The 25,865-nt window shown below is 41.0% G+C and overlaps 1 protein-coding gene across 1 annotated transcript in view; it reads left to right on the forward strand.

Annotated features, from left to right (window-relative positions):
• LOC126424585 (pecanex-like protein 1) overlaps window positions 1-25,865 on the forward strand; it is a 273,094-nt gene that overhangs the window by 229,619 nt on the left and 17,610 nt on the right. Inside the window, exons 30-32 of the mRNA XM_050087327.1 lie at window positions 10,042-10,225; window positions 12,007-12,176; window positions 17,604-17,716. Of these exons, the coding sequence (XP_049943284.1) occupies window positions 10,042-10,225; window positions 12,007-12,176; window positions 17,604-17,716 (467 nt within the window). The remainder of the gene's footprint in view (window positions 1-10,041; window positions 10,226-12,006; window positions 12,177-17,603; window positions 17,717-25,865) is intronic.

Here is a 25,865-nt window from a genome sequence, read left to right on the forward strand (position 1 = left end):
AACGCCACAATAAAACTTAAATTGGAAAGAAAATGTGCAATTTACAAAAACAAAACACAGTGCGCACACAAGCGTCTGCAGACAGAAAAATGTATCAAAGGCTTTTGGATGAAAACTATGCAATGTTTCTTACCAGCAAACTGCTGTCAATGAGTGTGGCATCATAACTGTTTAAATTAGTTTCGTTTGATCAGTTGCCAGTGGGCTCACGCACATGCGCAGAGCTGAAGTCATGTATGAGTGCGCCTTCTTGCTCTTCTTCTACTTGAAGTGTGACTGTTAATTACAGAAGACAGAAATATGTTGTCAGTTTCAATTTTCTGATTTTGTTTTATTTCCACATTATTGGCAATTAAGCAGAACAATGGAGTTATTTTTGTTGGCTTGCTAAAATAGTTTTTTAAGTAGTTTATTAATCTCTTCTGCAGGGGCAGCCAATTTATTTGAAACAGTGTTTCATTCCACACTGTTGGCTTGTTTCAATTGTTCACTGAAGCTAAAGTGTACATTCTTATCTTCTGGCATTTGTGACATAATGCCATAGTAAAGAAACAAACGTGAGATAATACAATACTGGTATTCCAAGAAAATTGGCGTCCCAAAAACCATACAGAAAAGCATATTACCAGGTAGGGGCCAACTTCAGAGTGAATCTAGACACATGAAAGTGCACTTTAAGCCAAATTATGCATTTTAGTATGGTTTATGAAATTCTTTGAGTATTCTGATGCCCTGTTTCTTTTATGACATACTGTAAGATCTGTTAATGCTATAATTTGTTCAAATGTACATAAATGTTCACTTGAGACTGACTAAGCTCGCCAATATTTGGTCAGTACTATGGAATAAAATGTTTTGTTTGAAATACGTTGACAGCTTTTGTAGAATTTTACTAATCTGCCTGCTGTGAAAGACTATATTTTTCGATCACAAAACATGTTTTGACACTTATCAGCTACCTCATGTGGGCTTGACATTATTTCTTAGTTGGTGTTGTTTATGTCTTAAATTTAAGTACACCATTCTTTGATAAATTATAGACTGTCTGTGCACCGTGACACCTTGATTTATCATTGTAACTCCTCACAAGGTTTTATATTTACTCCTGGCTTAGAATGTAAACTGCCAGTTATACATTTTCTTGACTTCACAGATAACCATGGTAATTTTTTATACCATATGAAAAGTCATGAAAAAGTTAATGTCCTTAATTCTGCCATATAAAAACAACAGTTTTTTATTTTTGAAAGAAATTTGTATTCCTTTCTACTAGCTTTTTGCAGTGCTCTGTGGAGAGTAAACCTGATTGGAAATGCTAGATAACAGTATTGGAGAGTGCGAAGGAAAAAAAATCTGTGTTAAAATCGCCATGTACCAAAATATTATGGTACTTTGAGCTTAGTGTAGAGTCTAGTTTTGAAAGAAATATAATGCCAGAGACTACTTTTTTTTTTATTTTGCATTCCTTATCTGAATAAGATATGGCAAAACACTTTCCCTAAGTACAATAACTGTGTAAATCCCCTCTGAACAACATGCTGCAGTGCTGCACATGATCACATGATGTCCCACTAGGCATGAAATTCCAAACTTTAATGTGACAAAAGGCATATGAGCAGAGCAAACACCAAGCTTGGGTTTCCTTAGGTGCACATGTGCACTAACTACCTGTTTTTTGGTGCTATCTGTAAACTGTTCAAATGAACCTATTTCTGATAGGTTGTGGGAACATATTGTGAATGGTTTTTTGAGAAGTTTTACTTTCAAAAATAAATTTCCTATTAAGCAAGTGAATTGAATCGGTTATTATGAAAAGGTCGTAAGTCCATAAAACATGATTTGGAGATATTCAAAGAAAACTGTTTTATGCTTCAATGGTAAAAGATAAGAAGTACTTGGACTTTTATACTCTGGTGTACCTGGAAACCATTAAATCTACATCTTAAAATCATCAATTTTTTTCACATTTTTCAGATTTTTTTTTTATCTTGGACTCATGACATTTTTGAACCAAATTAAAATAAATAATAGCACAACTATAGAATTTTGAGAATTTATTAATAAACACAAATTACAAATGGTACTTTAACATAATCATCATTACAGATAAGCATTGTTGCAACATTTTCTGTAGGTTTCATATATTTTCATCTTCTTCAGCTGTTGTAGGCCAAGTGAATAAATCAGTGCAACAGTTTTTGTGCTCCTCTGGAATGTACTGTTCCAGTTTCCTCATGTATCATTTATCTTAACTTTGTTATAGGACATTTCACTCTGTGTGCTAAGGTTGTTGGTAGTCTGATATTTGCTAGGGGTATTAAAAGTTTGAAAGAGTTTTGAGTCAGTCCATCAATGAGTGATCTGGCTACTAATACCCCTGGGTTGTGGCTGTGATAATCAGACATATTGTACTGTGAAACACTGACACTGACTTCCATTGAACTGTCTTTTCCCAGTGTTTCTAAACTCTGGGATGAGGTCCCAGGTTCAATTCCTGACGGGGTCAGGGATTTTCACCTGCCTTGAGATGACTGGATGTTTGTGTTGTCCTCATCATTTCATCATCATTCTTGAAATTGGCGAGATTGGACTGAGTAAAGGTTGGGAATTTGTATGGGCACTGATAACTGCGCCGTTGAGTGTCCCACAGTCCAATCATCATCATCATCATCATCGTCATCATCATCATCATCATCATCATCATCATCTAAACTCTGGGAATTGCATTTAAAAAGATCTGGCCACCAGTCCTTATAGTTCTTAACAATGTTGTTATCCTCAAGGTAGTTCACAATGAATGAGTTCTTTTTATGGGCAGAATCAAGAACAAGTTCAATATATTCTTTCACAGTGTGAACTCTATCAGTTTGTCGTAACTTTCTTCTTATACCCCCAAACACCCTATCACAAGGTAGGAAAGAGTGCCCCCGCCCCCGGATAGGAAAGCATTGAAAATTTTTTTCAAACATACCAGTTGCAGGTATGTTTTGTCCTTTGTAGATAATGTACACTTCTCCTCGTAATCTAGTCTACTTTATTATGAAGTGTTTGTATTTATCATAAAGCAGTATGCATTTAGTCTTGTTATGGCTGTTACCTTCATCATTTGAGTCCATGCTCTCTTTTCGGATTAAATTGCCACTACTAATGAAAGATTAGACAACAACCACGCTAGATTCGTCTTAGAGTGTGGTGCCAACAATAGATCGTGAAATTGGTATCAATCGGGGCAGGGGGTCCCCTTTCAGCCATCTTCGTTTCTGCTTGTCCTCACAGCTCACAGCTGGGAGTCCCCCTCCCTTTAAGCCTCTGACTGACTTGCCCTTCCTCTCTAACCTTCCCCAACCAGCCCTCTTTTCGTCATCCCCGAAGAAGTTTTGAAAGTTAGTATTAGTGTTCGCACTTCCAGTTGTGACTTGGCAGTACTGGAATTTCGCCACCTGAAGGAAATTAAACCTATTTTATCACATAATTTAACATCTTAGGTATTTTTTTCGTAGTTGTCATTCAGATTTAAGCATTCATTGTAGCACTATGCGAGCTCAAACTAAGTTGCTGCTGAATGGAACCAGTCGCTAACACCCTCTTTCACTTTGTTGTCATTTTCGTAGTGCTTTCCATCCAAAAAAATCTTTCAGTTTCAGAAAAATGCAGTGATCACTCACGGTCAATTAAACTTCCGAGTTAAACAGTAGAAGAAAGTCCTTTGTCAGTTGCTGCAGTACAATCTGTGCCGTGTATTTCAGTGTGGCATAGTTAGTGAAGGATTTGACAGTAAGTCACAGCATGTGTGGTCCCCCACTAGGCATAAAATTGATAACTAGGACACCCTTTTGATCCCAAAACCCTGTGGCCATTACCTTTTTAGTGCTCAGAATTTGTTTGAATTTTTTTGGTTTTGTGAGGCATTGAGAATGACGCCATCCTGTTGACTGGCACTTTGTTTCTGGACTTTATACAAAACCCAGGTCTCATCATGAGCAACAGTATGTTTCAAAAATTCCACACCATCCTTGTACGGATAGGGAGTGAGAACAGTCAGTGCAGCTCCCAGTCATTATTTTTAAGCTTATCTGTCAGTAGTCAGGGAAGCCACCTGGCACACATTTTTCAAGAGGCCAAACAGCCAATAACAATTTGACAAGGATCTAAATGTGAAATTTCAAGAAAACACCAACTCCATACATCTGTTGTGAAATGTACATTCTGTTGAATCGCTTCCTCATTCCTTGATAGGAGTTTTATGAAAAATAAAGGAAAGGCAACCACTCACCTGTAGTTAACCAATGTGTGGTGCATGGAAACGTACAACAAAAAACAGTATTCATACTAGCTTTCAAGCTCTTGCTCTCTCTCTGGCAAAAGTATATGCACTGTTGTTGTTGTTGTGGTCTTCAGTCCTGAGACTGGTTTGATGCAGCTCTCCATGCTACTCTATCCTGTGCAAGCTTCTTCATCTCCCAGTACCTACTGCAACCTACATCCTTCTGAATCTGCTTAGTGTATTCATCTCTTGGTCTCCCCCTATGATTTTTACCCTCCACGCTGCCCTCCAATACTAAATTGGTGATCCCTTGATGCCTCAGAACATGTCCTACCAACCGATCCCTTCTTCTGGTCAAGTTGTGCCACAAATTCCTCTTCTCCCCAATCCTATTCAGTACTTTAGTTATGTGATCTACCCATCTAATCTTCAGCATTCTTCTGTAGCACCACATTTCAAAAGCTTCTATTCTCTTCTTGTCCAAACTATTTACTGTCCATGTTTCACTTCCATACATGGCTACACTCCATACAAATACTTTCAGAAATGACTTCCTGGCACTTAAATCTATACTCGATGTTAACAAATTTCTCTTGTTCAGAAACGTTTTCCTTGCCACTGCGTCTACATTTTATATCCTCTCTACTTCGACCATCATCAGTTATTTTGCTCCCCAAATAGCAGAACTCCTTTACTACTTTAAGTGTCTCATTTCCTAATCTAATACCCTCAACATCACCCGACTTAATTCGACTACATTCCATTATCCTCGTTTTGCTTTTGTTGATGTTCATCTTATATCCTCCCTTCAAGACGCCATCCATTCCGTTCAACTGCTCTTCCAAGTCCTTTGCTGTCTCTGACAGAATTACAATGTCATCGGCGAACCTCAAAGTTTTTATTTCTTCTTCATGGATTTTAATACCTACTCCGAATTTCTCTTTTGTTTCCTTTACTGCTTGCTCAATATACAGATTGAATAACATCGGGGAGAGGCTACAACCCTGTCTTACTCCCTATGTGATTAAAAGTATCCAGACACCCCTAAAAACAAACGTTTTCATATTAGGTGCATTGTGCTGCCACCAGCTGCCAGGTACTCCATATCAGTGACCCCAGTAGTCATTAGACATTGTGAGAGAGCAGAATGGGGCACTCCGAGGAACTCACGGACCTCGAAAGTGGTCAGGTGATTGGGTGTCACATGTCATACTTGTGTACGTTAAATTTCCACACTCCTAAACGTCCCTAGGTCTACTGTTTCCGATGTGATAGTGAAGTGGAAACATGAAGGGAAACGTACAGCCCAAAAGCATACATGCTGACATCGTCTGTTGACCGACAGAGGCCGCTGACAGTTGCACAGGGTCATAATGTGTAATAGGTAGACATCTATCCAGATCATCACAGAGGAATTCCGAACTGCATCAGGATCCACTGCAAGTACTATGACAGTTAGGCAGGAGGTAAGAAAACTTGGATTTCATGGTCGAGTGGGTGCTCATAAACCACACATCGTGCTGGTAAATGCCAAATGACGCCTCGCTTCGCGTAAGGAGCGTAAACAATTGATGATTGAACAGTGGAAAAATGTTGTGTGGAGTGATGAGTCTCGGTACACAATGTGGCGATCCAATGGCAGGGTGTGTGTATGGCGAATGCCTGGTGAACATCATTTGCCAGTGTGTGTAGTGCTAGCAGTGAAATTTGGAGGCAGTGGTGTTATAGTGTGGTCGTGTTTTTCATGGAGAGGGTTTGCATTCATTGTTATTTTGCATGTCACAATCACAGCACAGGCCTACATTGATGTTTTAAGCACCTTCTTGCTTCGCACTGTTGAAGAGCAATTCGGGGATGGCGATTGCGTCTTTCAACATGATTAGGCACCTGTTTATAATGCATGGCCTGTGGCAGAGTGGTTACACAACAGTAACATCCCTGTAATGGACTGGCCTGCACAGAGTCCTGACCTGAATCTTATAGAGAACCTATGAGATGTTTTGGAATTTCGACTTCGTGCCAGGCCTCACTGACCGACATTGATACCTCTCCTCAGTGCAGCACTCCATGAAGAATGGGCTGCCATTCCCCAAGAAACCTTCCAGCACATGACTGAACGTGTCTGTGAGAGTGGAAGCTGTCATCAAGGCTAAGGGTGGGCCAGCACCATACTGAATTCCTGCATTACTAATGAAGTGCACCATGAACTTGCAAGTAATTTTCAGCGAGGTGTCCGGATACTTTTGATCACATAGTGTACATTCACACACACAACCACCCAAATCTCATGGCTGCAGCAAGACTTACTGTTCATTATCGATAGCAGTAGCCTGGATAGATGGGATTGGGGAGGGGGTAGATGGTGTGCAAGGTGGGGTGAGGGGCCAGGGTTGTGTGTTAGTGTGAGGCAGGTGAGTTTTTTTAGATAGATGATTCAGTGGCTGAATAGCAAAATGATAGGCATTACCATATGCCCAGGCAACTGCTATTGATGATAAGTCAGTCTCACTGCTGGTGTGCATGTTTGGGTGTCTTGGTGGTTGTGTGTATGAGAGTGTGTGTTCTTTTACTAGATATAGGTCAAGAACTCAAACGCCAGTATAAATACTTTTTTGTTTCTATGTGCCATATCTCAGTTAACTGTAGTTGAGTGTTTGTCTTCCATTTATATTACATATTATTCCATCCAGAAATTTCCATTGTTGTTATAAGCTGCTGATTCAGTTCCCTTCCGTCTCATCATTGTTAGCCTTTACTTACTTACAATTCATTTGTCCGCTCTTTATTCTTTAATATGGCTATAGTTTCTTCTTCTGTACGGAATTTGCATTCAAACCACACACTGGACATTCTGCTTTGCATGATTTGAATGCCCCCTACATGTCAGAGATATGCTGATATGTCACTGCCATTTCAACCCCACTCCCCTACCAGAGAAGACTGTGAAAACTGTGACTTTGATACTGATATCAGTTAGCTGTTCGGTATATTTACATGTCACGGTTTCTCACCCCCACCCAACTATACACAGGCCGCAGTAACGTGTCACTTGACAGCTCATGTGTAGTTGGCTGTACATCAATTGCAAGGTTGCAATAGCTACCACTGCATATGCCCATGGCTGATTGCTCCGAAGTATGTTTTGTAAATGTAGGCTACAATCGTGTATATAAGCCATTGAATTGTAAGTACAACAAAGAATGTTTTTCGAAAATGGAGAGGACAACTGCAGAGAAAAGTGTTGATAGTATAATTCAAGACCATGACAGTGTCTATGAGAAATCATTCTAAATTTTCACAGCAGTAGCTGCATATAAAACATCTTATAATGATCTGAATTTAAGTGTATTATAGAACACACTATCCATGATCATAGAATGAAATAAAGAGAAAGGTGCATAGCTTACTTGGTTGCAGAGAGAAATAATTAATCTGGGTACATTTACCCTAGCCAGTTTACGATGTCAGAGACACAATTCCGTCCAGTTCTCCTTCACCATCTTCGGAATCGGCACCAAAACTGCCTTCAGCGAGAGGGATCATTACCTTTTCATTCTCATTTATAATTCCACCTACAGTCTGCGTTTCTCTAATAAGCTGACCGCCATGGTCTACTTTCTTCCTCCATGATGTGGTGTCTACAATAGCAATATCTTGACGTAGCAGCCTTTCCACTTTTGTTATTGTAAAACAAATGTTATTATTTCGAGTGTAAGCCTCCAAAACACTCCAGACTTATTCAGTTGGATTAAAACAGCAGTGATGAGGTGGTAGCCTAATTACCATATGACCCTGTTCCCTTGCAATTTCATCTACAACGTATGTAGGTGTCAGAGGCTTATTTTGTTTTACAACTCAATATAACAGCAGCTTTGTCATCCTCACGTCCGCAGCAATGTTTTTTGCTGCAACCACTCCACATAGTTTCTTTGCAATCACTGTAGTTAGAGTCACGAACGATGGCAGTCAAGTTTAAGCTTATTCTGTGCACCTACGTCACACATTCTCCGACAGCCAGTTGGCTTTCAGTAGTGTTCTGAGCACTCTGCTCTGTATTCCACAACTAATGTGAGTATTAAACATGGTCATAGCGAATTTTTATTCCATTTCTTGCTGATGGTACATTCTGCATAACAAGGGACGGACATAATTTGCAGGATTACACTTTCTTTAAGCAGAGAGCACGCATATACGTGTACCGCAACTGTTACTTGGAATTGTCTACAATTTCAATCCTCATCTGTGCCTCAACATGCACAATCTGCCATTGTTCATGTATCACACTATAGTTGTTGGAGCTTTGTCCGATATTGTAGAATGGTAAGGTGCATTATCCATTACAAACCACTGTCAAAATACTAAACCGTAGCAACACATCTTTAAACCACTGCAGAAATTGTGGGTGGTCCATATCCTCGCGGTAGTGAAAGGTTTTTCTCAACTGAGAAATTAAAATTGCTTTATGCATGAAACAGTTTGAAGAAACTGCATGGGCTGCTCCTCTTCCTATTAGCTGTTGATGACTGTTGTTCAGAGTATCATCTGTCCTCCATTTATCAACTGCTTCTCTAGCATTAACCCAGGATTCAACTAACCATGTACTTGAATGTATATCCTTTTCTACAATTTTATGTAAGAAAGTGCTATGAGCTGCAATAACTTGAACTTTTTAAGTGACAGTTGGAAATTAGCAACTTTGCTATTGTGGGGATATTCTTTCCTGCTATAATGTCTGTAAATGTGCCAATGAATTCCATAGCTTTGGAACAAATCAAGATCTGTAAGTGGACGAGGCTGCTGCCCTTCCCTGCCACACCCCCATCCCAAGCCGCCCCCCCCCCCCCTTTCCCAAGCCGCCCCTGCCCCCCCCCCCCTTTCCAGGAATGCTTAAAACTATACTTTTTTCTTGACAGGGGCTTTGTTCCATACAGTTTACTTCAGTATCTTGCAAGTCTTGAAGTAGCATTCCTTTTTCTCATGGCAGTTCTCTGACTGAGTCATAGAGTTTTCGAGGTACTTTAAAACTGTATCAGCAGGGATCAATTCATATCCATGAACACAAACAAATTCCTTTTCTTGTTCATAAAACACATACATCTTTCGTAGCAATTCCAAAGCTTAATTATTTAATGGCACTCGATGATGGAACAGAGTGTCACTTATTGATTGGTGTTATTTTGATGACATTCTTTAATGAACAGAAACTGTAGTTGCACATTAACACGCAGTGTTTATGTAGAAGCTGGCAGCGTGGTAGTGTCGAGTCTGGAACTGATTTTTGTTGCTGCTCTGTAATTGGTTCAAAAGAGAGAGTGCCTCGCGTTCCTCATTTATTTCCAGTCATATTGCTTGTGGAGTGACCTTGAAGTGACATGTTTTAGCAACCATTGTATATAGGATAGTAGGCTAATATTACCAGCCTAGTAATTTTTATATAAATAATAAGTCATGTATATACAAAATTTGGTTGAAATTGATCTGGGCGTTCTTGAACTAATGCTTCTATGTCACCCATCATCCACCTACACTCATACCCCTGTTGGAGGTAAATCTTTCTTAGCCCTTTACTGCTTCTTTGCGAATAGTAAGTGATGTGTGTACCAAGTTTGAAATCACTCTTTAGGCTTAGAAGAAGATGTGGCATGTATGTATGTATGTCTGTACATACATACAACAGTTTTTGTAAATATACATGTAGGTAGCATATATAAGTGGCTAATGTGTAGCTGGATTTTCTCTCATGAAGTGTTCCTCTTTATGTTGCCTTTCTCTTTCAGGCACGTGTTGGATGATGGCACAGATGAGTACAAAGTGATAATGCTAAACAAAAGGTACCTGAGCTTCCGTGTGATAAAGGTGAACCGCGAGTGCGTGCGCGGCCTCTGGGCGGGCCAGCAGCAGGAGCTGGTCTACCTCCGCAACCGCAACCCCGAGCGTGGCTCCATACAGAATGCCAAGCAGGTGTGCACTCACCCTCCTTAGCCGCAATTCTCTTCCATTCACCCGAGAAAACTGTTAACTTACGAGGCGACAGAGTGGCTGACCAGTCTTTTACTTTCTGAAGGCGAAATTAAAAATACTGCCATTATACGTATTTGAGTGTAGAAGAAACTAGCTGTTGGAACTGTTTGTTCATTCCTGAGGGGGAGAAATGGGCTACGTTGGGAAAGCTTGGAAAAAAGGGGCAGGTGACTCGGATGCCAGTTTGAGCAGATGGGAGAGGAAAGTGAAGGGGGGAAAGGGTTCAGAGAGAGTAGGCGGTCAAAGATAGCAAGTCACCGCAGGAAACTTCAGGCCCATACTGTCTAACACCACTTCCAGCCTCGACAGTGGTGTCAGTTTGTCAAAGAAGATATTCTGTGATTTCTTCAGGTATGCCATGTCCAGCTAAAGTGACTTATTGATGAGTAAATCCCATTGAGAGCTATAGTATTGCAAGTTTGTTGAATGCTGTGTTTCACCAGATGTTCTAGATATTTCCAAATATTTTCTGTGAATTAAAACTGGGCTATTTAATGAGCCAGATGAGGTGCATTAAGGTGCCTGAATGTTCGTCAAACTGTAAATATATGTGTGCAGCCCTGTGAACTCTGTTGTTTCATGTGGAAAACAGAAGAGTCTACATTGTACTCACTGTGAAGATGAAGATGATGGGGATGGTGATGATGGAAAATAATAATATAATGTCAATACAGTAAGCTGGTGCGTTATTAGAGTTTGCTATCTATATTCCACCATCATGTGTCAGTGTTAGTGACAATAATGTTAAATTACCAAATTGCAATTCCTTGTTGATACTTACCTTAGTGGCAGAATATGTTGATCCAATTAATAAAATCGACACTTCATATTCTAATTTCCCTTTATCTGTGAAATTTGCTAGTCAAAAAGATACAATCTGCTCATCAGATTAATCTCCACAAAAACAAAGGCAAACAGTAACAGTCTCAGAAAACAGTTCCCAGACTGTGTCCCGATCACCTGGACACTGGTACATAGTTTTAGAATATTCTGTACAATAAGTTTCCTAATTGTAAAATCAGCACAATTAACTTCATAAGATTGTAGATTCTGCACAACATTGTTCACATAACAAATTGTTCAGCTTTTCTATTTATAATGAGCACTGTTACAACTTAGTATAAAATTCACTTTACTGGTTTTAGGCTTTGACACTTACCCACATCTACATATTACTTTCTTAATATGTTTTATCTTTGTACAAAGTAAACAACTAATTATGTATTCCAGGGTGTTATTGTGGCCCCTGTGTAATAAGAAAAATTATTTTTTTCGTATTTTAATTAACTTCTTATTTACATCCACATACATAAACTTTTTGACAATCAGTACTGTATAATACAATAATACATTTTGATTTAGGGAAAAACAGTGTTTTCATTCGTGCATGTGTGGGTACTGAACATGCCAATAGCATGACTTCAGTTCCATCACAACCACCAACTGTCCACCCAGAAAGTTGTTACTATGGCAGCAGTAACATGTTGCTTCTTGTCGTACATTTACCGCACAATTCTCTTTATTTCCATCAAGCATTATAATGGTAGAATGATTTCTGCATTAATGACTGTTCAGCGTTACACTCTTCAGTTTTATCATGTTATCTTATTCTGATAGCTAAAATTTGTGTGCAGTTTTATCACGTTATCTTATTCTGATAGCTAAAATTTGTGTGGCAGTTCATTATCTTAATGTACTGAAACACTACCCTTCTTTTATAGGCACTAAGAAATATCATCAATTCATCGTGTGACCAACCGATCGGCTACCCCATTTACGTTTCACCACTGACAACTTCGTATGCCGATACGAATGAACAGTTGTGCAGCGTTATTGGTGGACCACTCAGCCTGGGAGGCATCAAACGTGCTGTCATTAGACTGTGGAGGAGGTATTTCTTTTAGTGTTTCTCAAATATTAATGTAATGATTAAGGCAATAAGTATAGCGTGAGGCATTGCAGCTCTTGACATTCCCTGTACAGTCCTGCACGAGGTCAGTTTGTCATGCAAGCTTTTATCATCAGTTTCAAAATACGAAATTGACTATTTCTTGTATCTTTCTTCCACTCGCCTATATGTGTCAAAGCTATGTAGTGATGGAATATCAACAATGTAGGAAAAGACAGATTGCTACTTACTGTGAAGAAGACATGTTAAGTTGCAGACAGATACAATTAAAAGACACTTGCATAAAGCTTTTGGCCACAGCCTTCATCAGCAAAAGAGAAACACCTACCATTAATACACACAATCAAGCACACCTCATGCACACACTCCAGCGTCTCAGGCCTGTGGTGCTGGAGGAGGTGGTCGTGTGCACGAGGTGTGCTTGCTTGTGTGTATGTATGGTGTGTGTTTCTCTTTTGCTGATGAAGGCTGTGGCTGAAAGCTTTATGTAAGTGTCTTTTAATTATGCCTATCTGTAAATTGTCTTCTTTACGGTAAGTAGAAACCTGTCTTTTTTTAGATTGTTCATATTCTTACCCAGAGTTTCCATTTTTTTATGTGGTAGTGACTTGTATATTCCATAAAAGTCTTGTGAAACATCTGTTACGTGCAACACAGAAGGTGTAGTGGTAAAACACAGCTCGCTGTTGTGCCAAACCACAACATAGTTTGCCAGAATTTGGCACTTAATTGTTTTCTGAGTTTTTAGTAATTTCTTAGAACCGTTGTGCATAAATAGGCAGCTGACCCTTTATTGCACGATTATAAGACTGCAGAATAATCACTGGAAGCAATCATGTCCAGTAAATTTCTAGAAGTATGTGTCAGACCAATACGTAAAACAAGGGAAAGGAAACCACTCACCTATAGTGGTTTGATGCGTGGACCACAGAAACATGTAACAGAAAATAGCATTTGCTCTAGGTTTTGAGCACTAGCTCTTTTTCCAACAAAAGTACACAAACAACCATACACTAACCTAGACGAACACCCCCCAAGGCCACAGCAAGACTTCTTGCAAACCATTTGTGACTGGAACAAGAAAGGGAGAGAAGCGACAGTAGTATACAACATACCCTCCACCAAACACCATATGGTGACTTAGATGCAGAGCTCAGGTCCACAGCCTGTATAAAATGAGCAAGTGACAACGTGTGTCTTTATTATCTGAACACTGCCTCTCTAACATAAGTACTGAAAAGCATTGTTTACTGCTGAACTGATTTCTGAATATGAGCTGGCAACTGATTCACTTGTATACAGATGCTAGACTGTAAATTCATTTTTCTGATTTATCTGTATGTACTGATAACTTGAATGTAACCTAGAGCCTAAAACCAGCATATTATGTTAGACATACAGATTTTGTGAAATAATTAGTGTCTAAAAAGAAAAAATTATGTCACTCAATAATTTTCTCAATTTCTGTTAGGTGACAAGTGAGAGAGATCGCTCATTGAGAATATGGATCACTTCATTTCTGGCTTCTCAAAACTCAGCTGTTGTCCTATGCTTTATAATTTTATTGTAGCAAGATGTTAGACTGGATTAAAAATCTCTGTTAGATAAGCTAGCAAAGTACTAAACATAGGCAGTGTTGTATGTGTGTGCATTATTATTATTATTATTATTATTAATGCATTACTATTTAATATGATATCTCCTCCATCTCTGGGTGACAAAAAAGTAATATGAGACGAGCATGGGATAATAAAATTCTTGTAAATGTTTATAGCAAAGTTAGAACCACGTATGTGACCTCCAAATTTCGGCAACTTTATCATTGTGAGTTACTTAGCAGCAGTTGCTTTTCCAATACACGTCGCCAACCTATATTGAGGGGGTTGTGGGAGCATAGTTTTTTCCCTCGATCATCTATATGTGCCATACACTTCTTTTCGTGATCTGTCAGTGCTCAGTATTTCACAACAAATTTGATTATCCTCTTATTCATTTATCGAAATTGCTTTACATTACATCAAAAAGTGCTCCCAAGTCCAGATGAGATTGCCACCATCAGTCTCATTTGTTATTAAGCTTGAGACATTTCCATAATGGTTTTGAAAGTATTAATACATTACTTTATTGAATATGGGTCTACAGCTTCTATAAATATTTTAAATGTCGTCATATTGCTTTCAGCTGCTTGAATTTTATTTTACAGTTGCAATTTTAGCATTAAGGGATTTTCAAGCATCAAAAACATTGTACAATGTAATAAGAACTACAAAATTGGTTGTACCTACGGTTAATCCCATGTAAATTGTTCTCATTACATTGTACTGTGTTTTTTAGATCCTTGAAAATAGCTTAATGCCAAAATTGCTATCATAAAAAAAAACTGTAATGGCAGAAAGCAAGATGATGACATTTAAAATTATTGATACATTGCTGACGGATGTCAAGGAAATCTGAGTCTATTTTTAATAGTGTTACTGCTTTTACATTTGTCTTCATATTTTCCACTGAAAACTCCCATTGGTGTATGGTTTTGGTATGTCAACCTTTGTAGTGTATGTTCATAATATGGCTCTTTTCTTGTGCACTAGTCATACATACGGAAACAAAAGTGGCATAATGCATTGGATGAACGCAGAAGCGTAGTAATGTCCACATGTAACCTCAGCGAACTTGCAATCAAACATTACTACCAGATTTTGATGCTGTACTCAAAACACTGATACCGCATATCTGTATATAGAATGTGACTGTGTTTAATCCATTCTCTGCATAAATTAAGGTTGCAAATAATGCTTCTTTACCAGGATTCTGTTTACTCATATCAAAGTTTCAGTTGTGAATTACCCCCTGTGGGCCCAGGGGTTAGAATAGGCCTGAGCTATTCCTGCCTATCGTAACAGGCAACTAAAAGGAGTCTTGCACGTTTCGGCCTTTATGTGATGGTCCCCTGTAGGGTTTGACCTCCATTCTTCTAAATTATCCTGAAGAGCGAGCCAATTGGGGAAGGGCGCCTTACATGGTGCATCGTGCCCATAGTGCACTGAGACCTTCAGCATCATTTTTCATCATGGCTTTGCAGTTCTGCTCATTCTCCATCTCTTGGACGAGGACACATTCCCGAGTGAGTTTTCCTCCATCCACTAGGCAGTGTCGTTTTCTGTGCTGACGATGTGGATGGACTTCTTTGCACCTCATATCCAGCACGGTAGCCAGTCTGTTGTGGTGGGGCCGCCATGTACCCTGTTGGTTGTAGCCCCCTGCCTACACAGGAATCGCTCTGCTGATGCCTGTGCCATTAACTCCCCACATATGCCAATGCCAAGGAGTAGATGCCCGTCACCCCGGGGCATCAGGACTCCCGGCCGTGGCCTCCTGCCAGTTGGCCTTTGCTGCGGCTGGGTGGTGCCCATGGGGACGGCCCCTGGTCAGAGTGGGTGGCATCAGGGTGGATGAAGTGTACCACGTCATCATGTGCTGGTGATCAAACACCAGCAGTCTCTTAAGTGTTCCAAGTCTCAGTACAATGCAAGGAAGTACGATCCTAAATCATTCCCCTCCATTGCCACACCATGGGAGGAATGCCAGGCTAAGGATGGCAGCGATCCTTATTTGCCCCGGTACCTCATATGTGCGAGAGTTGAGGGGACTCCTTTGTGTCGATGAAGCCTAAGTTTTTTGTAGAGCATTTAGATGAAAAGTTTGGGGAGCTGGAGGGCTTGTCTACAATATGGTCAGGGTCAGTCTTGATAAAAACAGCATCCTCTGCCCAGTCACAGGCATTACTCATTTGTGACAAGCTGGGGGATGTTTCTGTTACCATCACACCCCATAAGAGTTTAAATATGGTCCAGAGTATTAGATTCTATAGGGACCTTCTTTTGCAGTCTGATGACAAGCTGCGTGCCAAAATGGGGTCCCGCAGGGCTCTGTATTGAGTGTATCTCTATTTTTAGTGGCCATTAATGGCTTACCGGCAGCTGTAGGACCATCCGTCTCACCTTCTCTGTATGTAGACGACTTCAGCATTTCGTACTGCTGCTCCAGTACTGGTGTTGCTGAGCGTCGCCTACAGGGAGCGATCCACAAGGCGCTGTCATGGGCTCTAGCCCACAGCTTCCAGTATTCAGCCGCAAAGTCATGTGTTATGCACTTCTGTTGGCGTCATACCGTTCGTCTGGAACCAGAACTTTAACTTAATTATGATCCACTCACTGTAGTGGAGACGTATCGATTCTTAGGACAGGTTTCCGACACCTAATTGACTTGACTTCCTCACCTTTGTCAGCTTAAGCAGAAGTGCTGGCAGCAGCTCAATGCCCTCCACTGCCTGAGCAACACTGACTGGGGTGCAGATTGCTCTATGCTGCTGCAGCTCTAAGAGTCCTTGTTCAGTCCTGCCTTGACTATGGGTGTCTGGTTTATGGTTCAGTGGCACCTCAGCGTTGTGTTTCCTCGACACAGTGCACCACTGTACCGTTTGCCTAGTGACGGGAGCCTTTGATGAGTCCGTTAACCAGCGTCCTGGCAGCCTGTGGCTACCTCTTGCACCATTTTATCTGACAACACCTCATCAGCTGATTCAGTTTTACGTTTTATTCATGATGGTGGGTTTTATCATTTGATATAAGTTTTAGCGTATGTCCTTTGTCCCTCTGTGTCCTTCACCCTAGTGCTTTTAAGGTGGAGATTTTAATGTGTTGCAGAGCGGCTGGCTTCTCCCTTTTATAGTCATGGTCAGCCAGCAATGATAATCTGCTTTCTCGTTTTAATCTCTTCTACCTGTTTCTTGTGTGTCTCTGTGGTTTTCTTGTCCAATTTTGTCCATTTTAGTGTTTGTTGCACTTCTGCCGTTCTTGTGGTTTTTTCCTTTCTTCCAGCTGTTTTTTGTATGTCTCAATTGTTTTACTCCCACTTTTGTGGTCTTATTTTAATCAGAATGAGGGACCGATGACCTAGCAGTTTGTTCCCCTCCCCTCTTTTAAACCAACTAGTCAGTTGTGAATTACATCCCTGAAGGAAGTAATTTCTCTGATTGTTCGGAGACAGCAAAATACATTATGCAGGTTCTTAGTGACATTGAAGTTTATCTCCGTTTTGTTGCATTTCTCATGTAATTATTTTGTTTCAAGACAGCATTTTCTTGATTGCAATAATAACTGAGTGCTATTATGTGTGTGTGTTTGGGAATTTTTTGTAATTTTAAAAGTTTCGACATTTTATTGATAACTCACTCCCCACAAAGATGTGCATCTTTCAGTTTTGCCTAAAGCAGTGTATGCTAAATGTATACATTTGTCACACTGTCGTGGTCGCCTGGGGGATGCGGAAAGTTCGGCAGAAGATATTGTTTGCCCGCACCTGCACACCTATACTTGTTTTGACCTTTTTGTTGTTATTTTGTCATTGCAGAGTACGTCGGAGATGTGGGGAGGGTTGCTCAAGTGGCGGGTCAGTTCCTCAGGATGATGGTGGTTTTGGCCATGAAGGAGTCTATGCCATGACAGCCTGCAACATACATTCGGGTAAGCAGCAGTCTTTCTCTGTTTTTTTGTCCTCACACCAGCAGAGAGAGTAACATTTATAAATGTTGTCGATCTGATGTTCCTGATTTGCTACGAATATTGTATTAATGATTTTTAATATTATGTCTGTGTGCAACTGAATAAATGGTGTGTTTGGCCAGACATATTTCACCTCGATTTATTAGAGCATCTTCAGTTACATCAAATACACACACATTTTCACCTAAATGCCACACTTCAGCTTACATATTTGGGGTAGACATAAAGTTTCATTCCAAAAAATAAAATTCCGTGTTTAAATTTTTATGGTACATGCTGGCCGTCCTGCTAAACCCTGAAACCCCTGTGCCTCAGAACTGTAGCACGCCTCTAGAAGAGTCAAAACGTATTTTCACGACCCATCTCCACTTTATTAGTGGACTACAGTATTTTGGTTTGTTTCCTCTTGAGTTCTCCTACACGTGAGGTTTCATTTTTTACCAGGGCTATAGACAATAAAAAAATTAATCACATAGCTGAACTTTTTTTAGACGATAATCAAAACTTTGTTAATACTGCCTGTAACAATATCGGAGAAGGAAAGTTGCTACTCACCATATAGCAGAGGTGCTGAGTCGCGATAGGCACAACAAAAAGATTCACACAATTATATCTTTTGGCCATTAAGGCCTTTTATGTCAGCAACACACACACACACACACACACACACACACACACACACACACACTCAGAGGAGAGTGCGCGTGCAAACGCAGCTTGCACACTCATCTGCAGTATCAGACAACTGAAACCGCAGTGCGAACAGCAGCACCAGTGCATGTTGGGAGTGGTGACTGGGTTCGGGTGAGGAGGAGGCTGGTGTGGGAGGGGGAGGGATAGTGATAGTGATAGTATGGTGGGGGTGGCAGACAGTGAAGTGAAGTGCTGCAGTTTAGATGGAGGGCAGGAGAGAAGGTGGTGAGGGGGGGGTGTGTATGTAGCAGAAAGGAGAGAAATAAAAAGAAACTAAAAGACTGGGTGTGGTGGTGAAATGACAGCTGTGTAGTGCTGGAATTGGAACAGGGAGGGGGCTGGATGGGTGGGGACAGTGACTAATGAAGGTTGAGGTCTGGAGGGTTACGGGAATGTTGGATGTATTGCAGGGAAAGTTCCCACCTGCGCAATTCAGAAAAGTTGGTGTTGGTGGGAAGGATCCATATGACACAGGCTGTGAAGCAGTCGCCGAGATGAGGGATATCGTTTTTGGCAGCATGTTCAGCAACTGGGTGGTTCACAGTTTGTCAGTGGCTATTCATCCGGACAGGCAGCTTGTTGGTTGACATGCCTACACAGAATGCAGCACAGTGGTTGCAGCTTAGCTTGTAAATCACATTACTGGTTTCACAGGTAGCCCTGCCTTTGATGGGATAGGTGATGTTAGTGACTGGACTGGAGTAGGTGGTGGTAGGAGGATGTATGGGACAGGTCTTGCATCTAGGTCTATTACAGGGGTATGAGCCATGAGGTAATGGATTGGCAGCAGGGGTTGTGTAAGGATGGATGAGTATATTGTGTAGTTTGCGTGGACAGCGGAATACCACTGTAGGAGGGGTGGGAAGGATAGTGCTCAGGACATTTCTCATTTCAGGGCACTACGAGAGGTAATCAAAACTCTGGTGGAGAATGTAATTCAGTTACTCCAGTTTCGGGTGGTATTGAGTTAAGAGGGGAATGCTCCTCTGTGGGCAGACTGTGGGACTTTGGGAGGTGGTGGGAGACTGGAAAGATAAGGCCTGGGAGATTTGTTTTTGTAAAAGGTTGGGAAGATAATTACGGTCAGTGAAGGCTTCAGTGAGACCCTCGGTATATTTTGAGATGGACTGCTCGTCACTGCAGATGCAACGACCATGGGTGGCTAGCCTGTACGGAACGGGCTTCTTGGTATGGAACGGGTGGAAACTGTCGAAGTGGAGGTATTGCTAGTGGTTAGTAGGTTTCAAATGGACAGAGGTTGATGTCAACATCTAGGAAGGTGGCTTGTTTGGTTGTGTAGGACCAGGTGTAGCAAATGGGGGAGAAGTTGTTGAGGTTCTGGAGGAATGTGGATAGGGTGTCCTCACCTTCAATCCAGATAGCAAAGATGTCATCAATGAATCTGAACCAGGTGAGGGGTTTAGGATTCGGGGCTTTTAGGAAGGATGGCTCTAGATGGCCCATGAATAGGTTGGCATAGGACGGTGCCATGTGGTTGCCCAAAGCTCTGAAGATATAGTTGGTCATGGCGACCAAGAAGGAGGTTGTTGGTTTGAAATCCATAGAGCATCTGGAAAGGTAGTGTTCAATAGCAGTAAGGCCATGGGCATTAGGAATATTAGTGTACAAGGGGGTGGCATCAATAGTGACGAGCAGGGCACCATGTGGTAAAGGGAAAGGAACTGTGGAGAGTTGGTGGAGGAAATAGTTGGTATCTTTTATGTAGGAGGGTAGGTTCTGGGTAATAGGTTGAAGGTGTTGGTCTACGAGAGTAGAGATTCTGAAACTTCCTGACAGATTAAAACTGTGTGCCGGACCGAGACTCGAACTCGGGACCTTTGCCTTTCGTGGGCAAGTGCTCTACCAACTGAGCTACCCAAGCACGACTCACACCCCGTCCTCACAGCTTTACTTCTGCCAGTACCTTGTCTCCTACCTTTCAAACTTTACAGAAGCTCTCCTGCAAACCTTGCTAGTTCTGCAAGAGAGATGGACTCTGGGGAGAGGTTCTGGGATGAGCCTAGGATTTGAGTAGTGACTGGAGATCCTGCTGGATTACTGGAATGGGGTCACTGTGGCAAGGTTTGTAGGTGGAAGTATCTGACAGCTGATGGAGTCCTTCCTCCAGGTAATCCTTGCGGTTCAAAACAACTGTGGTGGAGCCTTTGTCTGCAAGTAGGATTATAAGATATAATCATAACTTAGTGTGTGATGCTATACATGGTGTATGTTGTGTTCTAGATCTCAAATATGTGTGATGCTGTACATGGTGTATGTTGTGTTGTTCTAGATCTCACAAACTTTAAGTAATGCATCATATATGGAACAAGAAATTACCAAACCACAATTTTTTGCAACTTCAACATGGTGCAATTATGTGAAAGCGTGTTATGTATTTTTGGCTAGGGAATGTGATTTAGTACATTATAGTGAAATGTGCCTGAAAAAAACATAAATCATGTTTATTTCCTTTAAAATGTATACCATAGAGTTTTCTGTTTCACATTAACTGCATTACTGAATACTGCAACTTATTCATTGCAGTTTTTCTAACAACTGACACATTGCATAGATAGCAGGCAGTTACAAATAAGTTGGTGACATTACTTTTCTCTGTAATTACAAGATCTGTGCCAATTGTCTTTGTTGTCATTATTAACAGCTTTCAGTTACTACTGTCAGTATTTATGTAACTATTTTCTTCAGTGTCCGTGGAAATACATTGGAATGAAGCTCTCAGAGATGTCCCGTGGCACTCCATGTAGTGTGGTAGCTGCGTGTAATACATTTTGTGCTGTGAGGATTTCTGCTGATAACTGCTTCTACCACAAATTGCCAAAAGGAGTATTTCATACAAAAGAAGAAAATGCAAAACAAGAACTGGAACATATAATAAATGTTATCCAAATATCAATGACACTGCTCACTGGACTATTTGCACATTTTTGTCCCTTTCAGTAATTATTAAATTAGTCTTTTTACACACAGTTACTCATTTACAGGAAATTACAACACAAAAAGATTTGCACTTTTACTGCATATCGGAAATTTTCAAAATTCGGTTCTGCTGAATTCTGCATCTTCTCTGTAGCAACAGCAGCAGCAGCACTAGTTAGAGAACAACACCCAAAAAATATGTTTTCTTGGAGGAACATGAGTGAACCTCACATGTAAAAGAGATAACTGCAAACTGTGTAGCATCGTCTTCATAGACTGGAATGTGTAGACTGATTTCCTAGTGCCCTTACTCTTTCGTAGTTGGTGTTTTTATTATGATACTCAGTCCATCAGTCCAAATGCTGGTTTCTGCAGCTCTCCATGCTAGTCAATCTTGTGCAAACTGCTTCAACTGTGCAGACATACTGAAGTCTACATCCTCTTGAACATTTTTGCTACATCCCCCCACCCCCCAATGAGCATGCGGTCTAGTTTCTCATATTACAGGGCTTAACAACTGGCCGGTTTTGAGTGCGAGTACTCGCGTCTGCTCAGGCACGTGCTTGCGAGCAGGTGCAAGGTCCCGGAGTAGGGAGGGAGGGGAAATGCGCGCACACGTTTGAATGTGATCTCGCGTTCTTAGCAGATTTAACTAGCCATCTGAATGCTTTGAACATTTTACTACAAGGTAAAGATCTGCTAATTACTCATTTCATAGATCGAATACGAGCTTTTAAAATGAAATTGACACTTTGGGTGAGTCAGCTGGAAACAGGAAACCTAGCTCATTTTCCTAAATTATCAACCATGCAAGATGTTCACTAAGACTGTGAACATTATTCACATAGTTTAGTTGATCAGCGCTTTCAAGATCTGACGGCACTAGACAGTGATTTTGATCTGTTCTCTCCATATTCAGCGAATATTTAAGAGATTCGTCCTGAGCTGCAGCAAGAAATTATTGACCTGCAGTGTGACAGAGAATACAGAGACAAATTTCAGAACAAGAAAAACATTTTGGAATTTTACAGACACTTCCCTCAGGATCGATTTCCTCGTTTGCACAAACTGGCGGCTACAATAATATCAATGTTCGGTTCCACGTATGTTTGTGAACAACTGTTCTCTGCAATGAAATGTAACAAGACGTGCCTGAGAAACGCATTGTCTGATCGAAATTTAAACTGCACACTATGCCTAAAATGCACAAGAACAATTACTTCGAATATAGACGCAATTGTAAAGGGCAAAAAGTACAAGATAACCGAGAATCCCACACTTCAGTGACACCTTTTATTGTGTAACAGTTCACAAATTAATGCGATTGTAGAGGCATACACTAAGCTAATAAAATTATGTGGCACGTGTACATTCTCCTTTATTTGTTTCATTTGGCACAGTAATAATTCGTGAGTGATATCCCTGCAGGTGGCCGCGGGTTTACATTGACTGGCGGCAGCTGTTGTGTGCCCCACGTGACTTTCCCCACTCTCCGCTCTGGTCCGGTAGTGGGGGTAGCGTGCTCGCGCCGCTCTGTGCTCGCGCCGCTCTGTGCTCGCGCCTTGCTGCTCACAGCTTGCTCCACGAGCACGTATGTTGTGAAGCCCTGTCATATTTTATTACAACGATTATTTGGGCCAGTGTAGGTGGGCAAAAACATAATACTTTTGCATTCAGAGGATAAAGATGGTGATTGAAATTTCATGAAAAAATCTCGCTACAATGAAAAAATTTATATTTAATGATTGCCACCACAATTCACATATATCATGTCCAAAACACTGTCTTCACTATTTCGCGATGACACGAAACGAGTTGCCCGTCTTTGAACTTTTTCAATGTTCTCCGCCACTCCCATCTGATGCAGATGCCACACCACATGGCAGTCCTCCAGAACAGGGCAGACAAGTGTAGTATAAGCAGTGTCCTTAGCAGACGTGTTAGATTTTATAAGTGTTCTGCCAGTAAATGGCAGTCTTTGTTTTGCTTTGACTACAACGTTATCGATGTGGTTGTTCCAATTTAAGTTATTGAAAATTGTAATTCTGAAGTATTTAGTTGAAATTACAGCCTTTAGATTTGTGTGATTTATCATGTAACCAAAATTTTCTCCACTATTCGTGTAGCTGCCTCCTGTGTTTACTGGATCTCTGACCTATTAAACAGAACCTGGAATTCCACCACCTTATGACGCAAGTCAAGGAATTTGCAGCTTGCACATCACAGAGCTTTCTGAGCCTGTAATTCCAACTCTGCACTCAGCTCTGTACCAAAGGTCTGCAGCCTCCCCTGTCGACGATACTACAAATTGTTAGCTCTGTCTTCATCTCACTAGAAAGACTGGAAGTCTTTACCATTTCAGAAAGGCACTGGAAACCAGAGACAATCCCTTCTGATCCAAAGTGACACACATCGTTGGTACCAACCTGCAGCTGACTACATGCTGTGTTCCTCATGGCATCTAGAAGGAAGCCTTTCACATCTAGGATCACTTCCCTGGGATCCACACAGAGTGCATACTGGCTTTCTCCCCCTCCTAAGGAGCCATATCTGTAAGGGGCCCCATTAAGCACCTAAGTCTGCAGCTTTGAGCTACCCATAACCCCATCATCTGTGACTTTCCAGATTTTGCAGGCTGAGAGCCTTCTGCTGAAACAGGGCAAGTGACTGTACCTGTCTCAGCATTTTTATTAGTCAAAGATAGCATCTGAAAACTGTTTGTCAGACAAAATGGGGAGGCCTTTTAATTGTTACCCCAGAAAGTCTTTCACTACCTGCCACAGCTTGAGATGACCTCGTGCTCAACCACAGGTGAAGGATCAAACCAAGTGTGGACAGTAAGCAGGGTGGGCACAGTAGTGGACTGATCAGGTGACGTGTGATGTGTTGGACATCCCATGGATTCCCACTCCCAGCCCCCCCTCCCCCAGTGATACTTGCTGGCAACAGCCTCAAGCTGTGTGACCAAAGACGCTTCAAGTTGTGAATGAAGGGTCACCAACTCTGATCACTTCCAAACGCAGCAATTACAGTCCCAATCCTTACTAAAAACAGTAGAATTATACACTAAACAGATATTGAAATGAGAGACTATGTCTAGTAAATACACTGCGAAGCATGCAGTTAGATCTAAACGAGTCACTTATAGTTAGAAGCCCTTGAAGTAATTCCCAGCACCTCTGGACACGCCCTATCAATGTATCTCTGTTTCTTTAGTCGTATTGTGCCACAAAATTCCTTTCTCATAGATTCAATACAGTACCTCTCCAGTAGCTACTGGATCTACCCATCTCATGTTCAGCATTCTTCTGTAATACCACACTTCAGAAACGTCTGTCCTCTTCTTGTCTCTACTGTTTATCATCGCAGTTACGCTTCCTTATAAGGTTACTCTCCAAACAATACTTTTAGAAAAGACTCCCTGATGCTACAATTTTGTATTCGATATTAACAAATTTCTCTCTTTCAGAAACACTTTTCTTGCTATTGTAGGCCTATATTTCATTATACTTTTTATCAATGAAAGTCGAAGTTGTTTTACAGCCTGAATAGCAAAACTTGTCTAGTGCTTTCAGCATTTATGAATTGCAATTTTATTTTTGTAGAAACCCCAGAGGCCTCTGAGGCATGATAAGTATCACAGTAGTTACATATACAAGTTATTATTAATTGTTGTGACACTAAGTAAGTTTATAAAGTGTGTCCATAATTAAGTTGCAATTTCAAAATCCTGTAGAAAGACAATCGCTCCTCGCAATGACGTTAGATTTGAACAGCATATTATTGACGCTGGGGGAAGCATTGTGGAACATAAAAAATTTAACAAAAATCTGACCAATATATGGCATTGTAAGCATCAGAATGTGCACATCAACAGATGCATGGCATGCAGCTGTTCCTTAGTTTGCCTCTGAGATGCCTGACATCACTGTCACCTTGATGGTTAAGGTCTTTTGTTGACTGGTGACCGTGCAACAGTAGCCCTACGCAATTTCCGGACACTCAGCAGTATGAAGAATGGCATTGGTTCAATGTCTGCTAAGGGTCTGTAGAAAATTATTACAAAATTCAAAAAGATAGATTCTTTTGAAGTGCAATGTGGCAGAGGAGGAAAGCAGTTGAGGCAACATCTGTTGAAGGTGTGGCCACAGCAGTGCAGTAGGGGTTGGGTAGCACTGTGCAAACATGCACTGTTAGACGTACCTGTGAACATGCTGCATAAAATCCTGTGAAACACCCTGCATTGCGACCCGTACAAAGTCACCCCTGTTCAGGAGTTGCTTTCTTATTGTTCTGTAGTTGCTTTCTAATTGTTCTGGAGTTGCGTTGGAAACAAGACAAATGTTCACTCTGGAATTCCTTGCTCACGCAGAAGTGGACAATGAATGGCCATGGAACATTAGGTGGACAGATCTAACCCGTTTCTATCTCCAAGGACATGTCAGTACACAGAAATTCTGAATATGGGCAATGGGAAATC

The sequence above is a fragment of the Schistocerca serialis genome, chromosome 10 (assembly GCF_023864345.2).
Source record: "Schistocerca serialis cubense isolate TAMUIC-IGC-003099 chromosome 10, iqSchSeri2.2, whole genome shotgun sequence".
NCBI lineage: Eukaryota > Metazoa > Arthropoda > Insecta > Orthoptera > Acrididae > Schistocerca > Schistocerca serialis.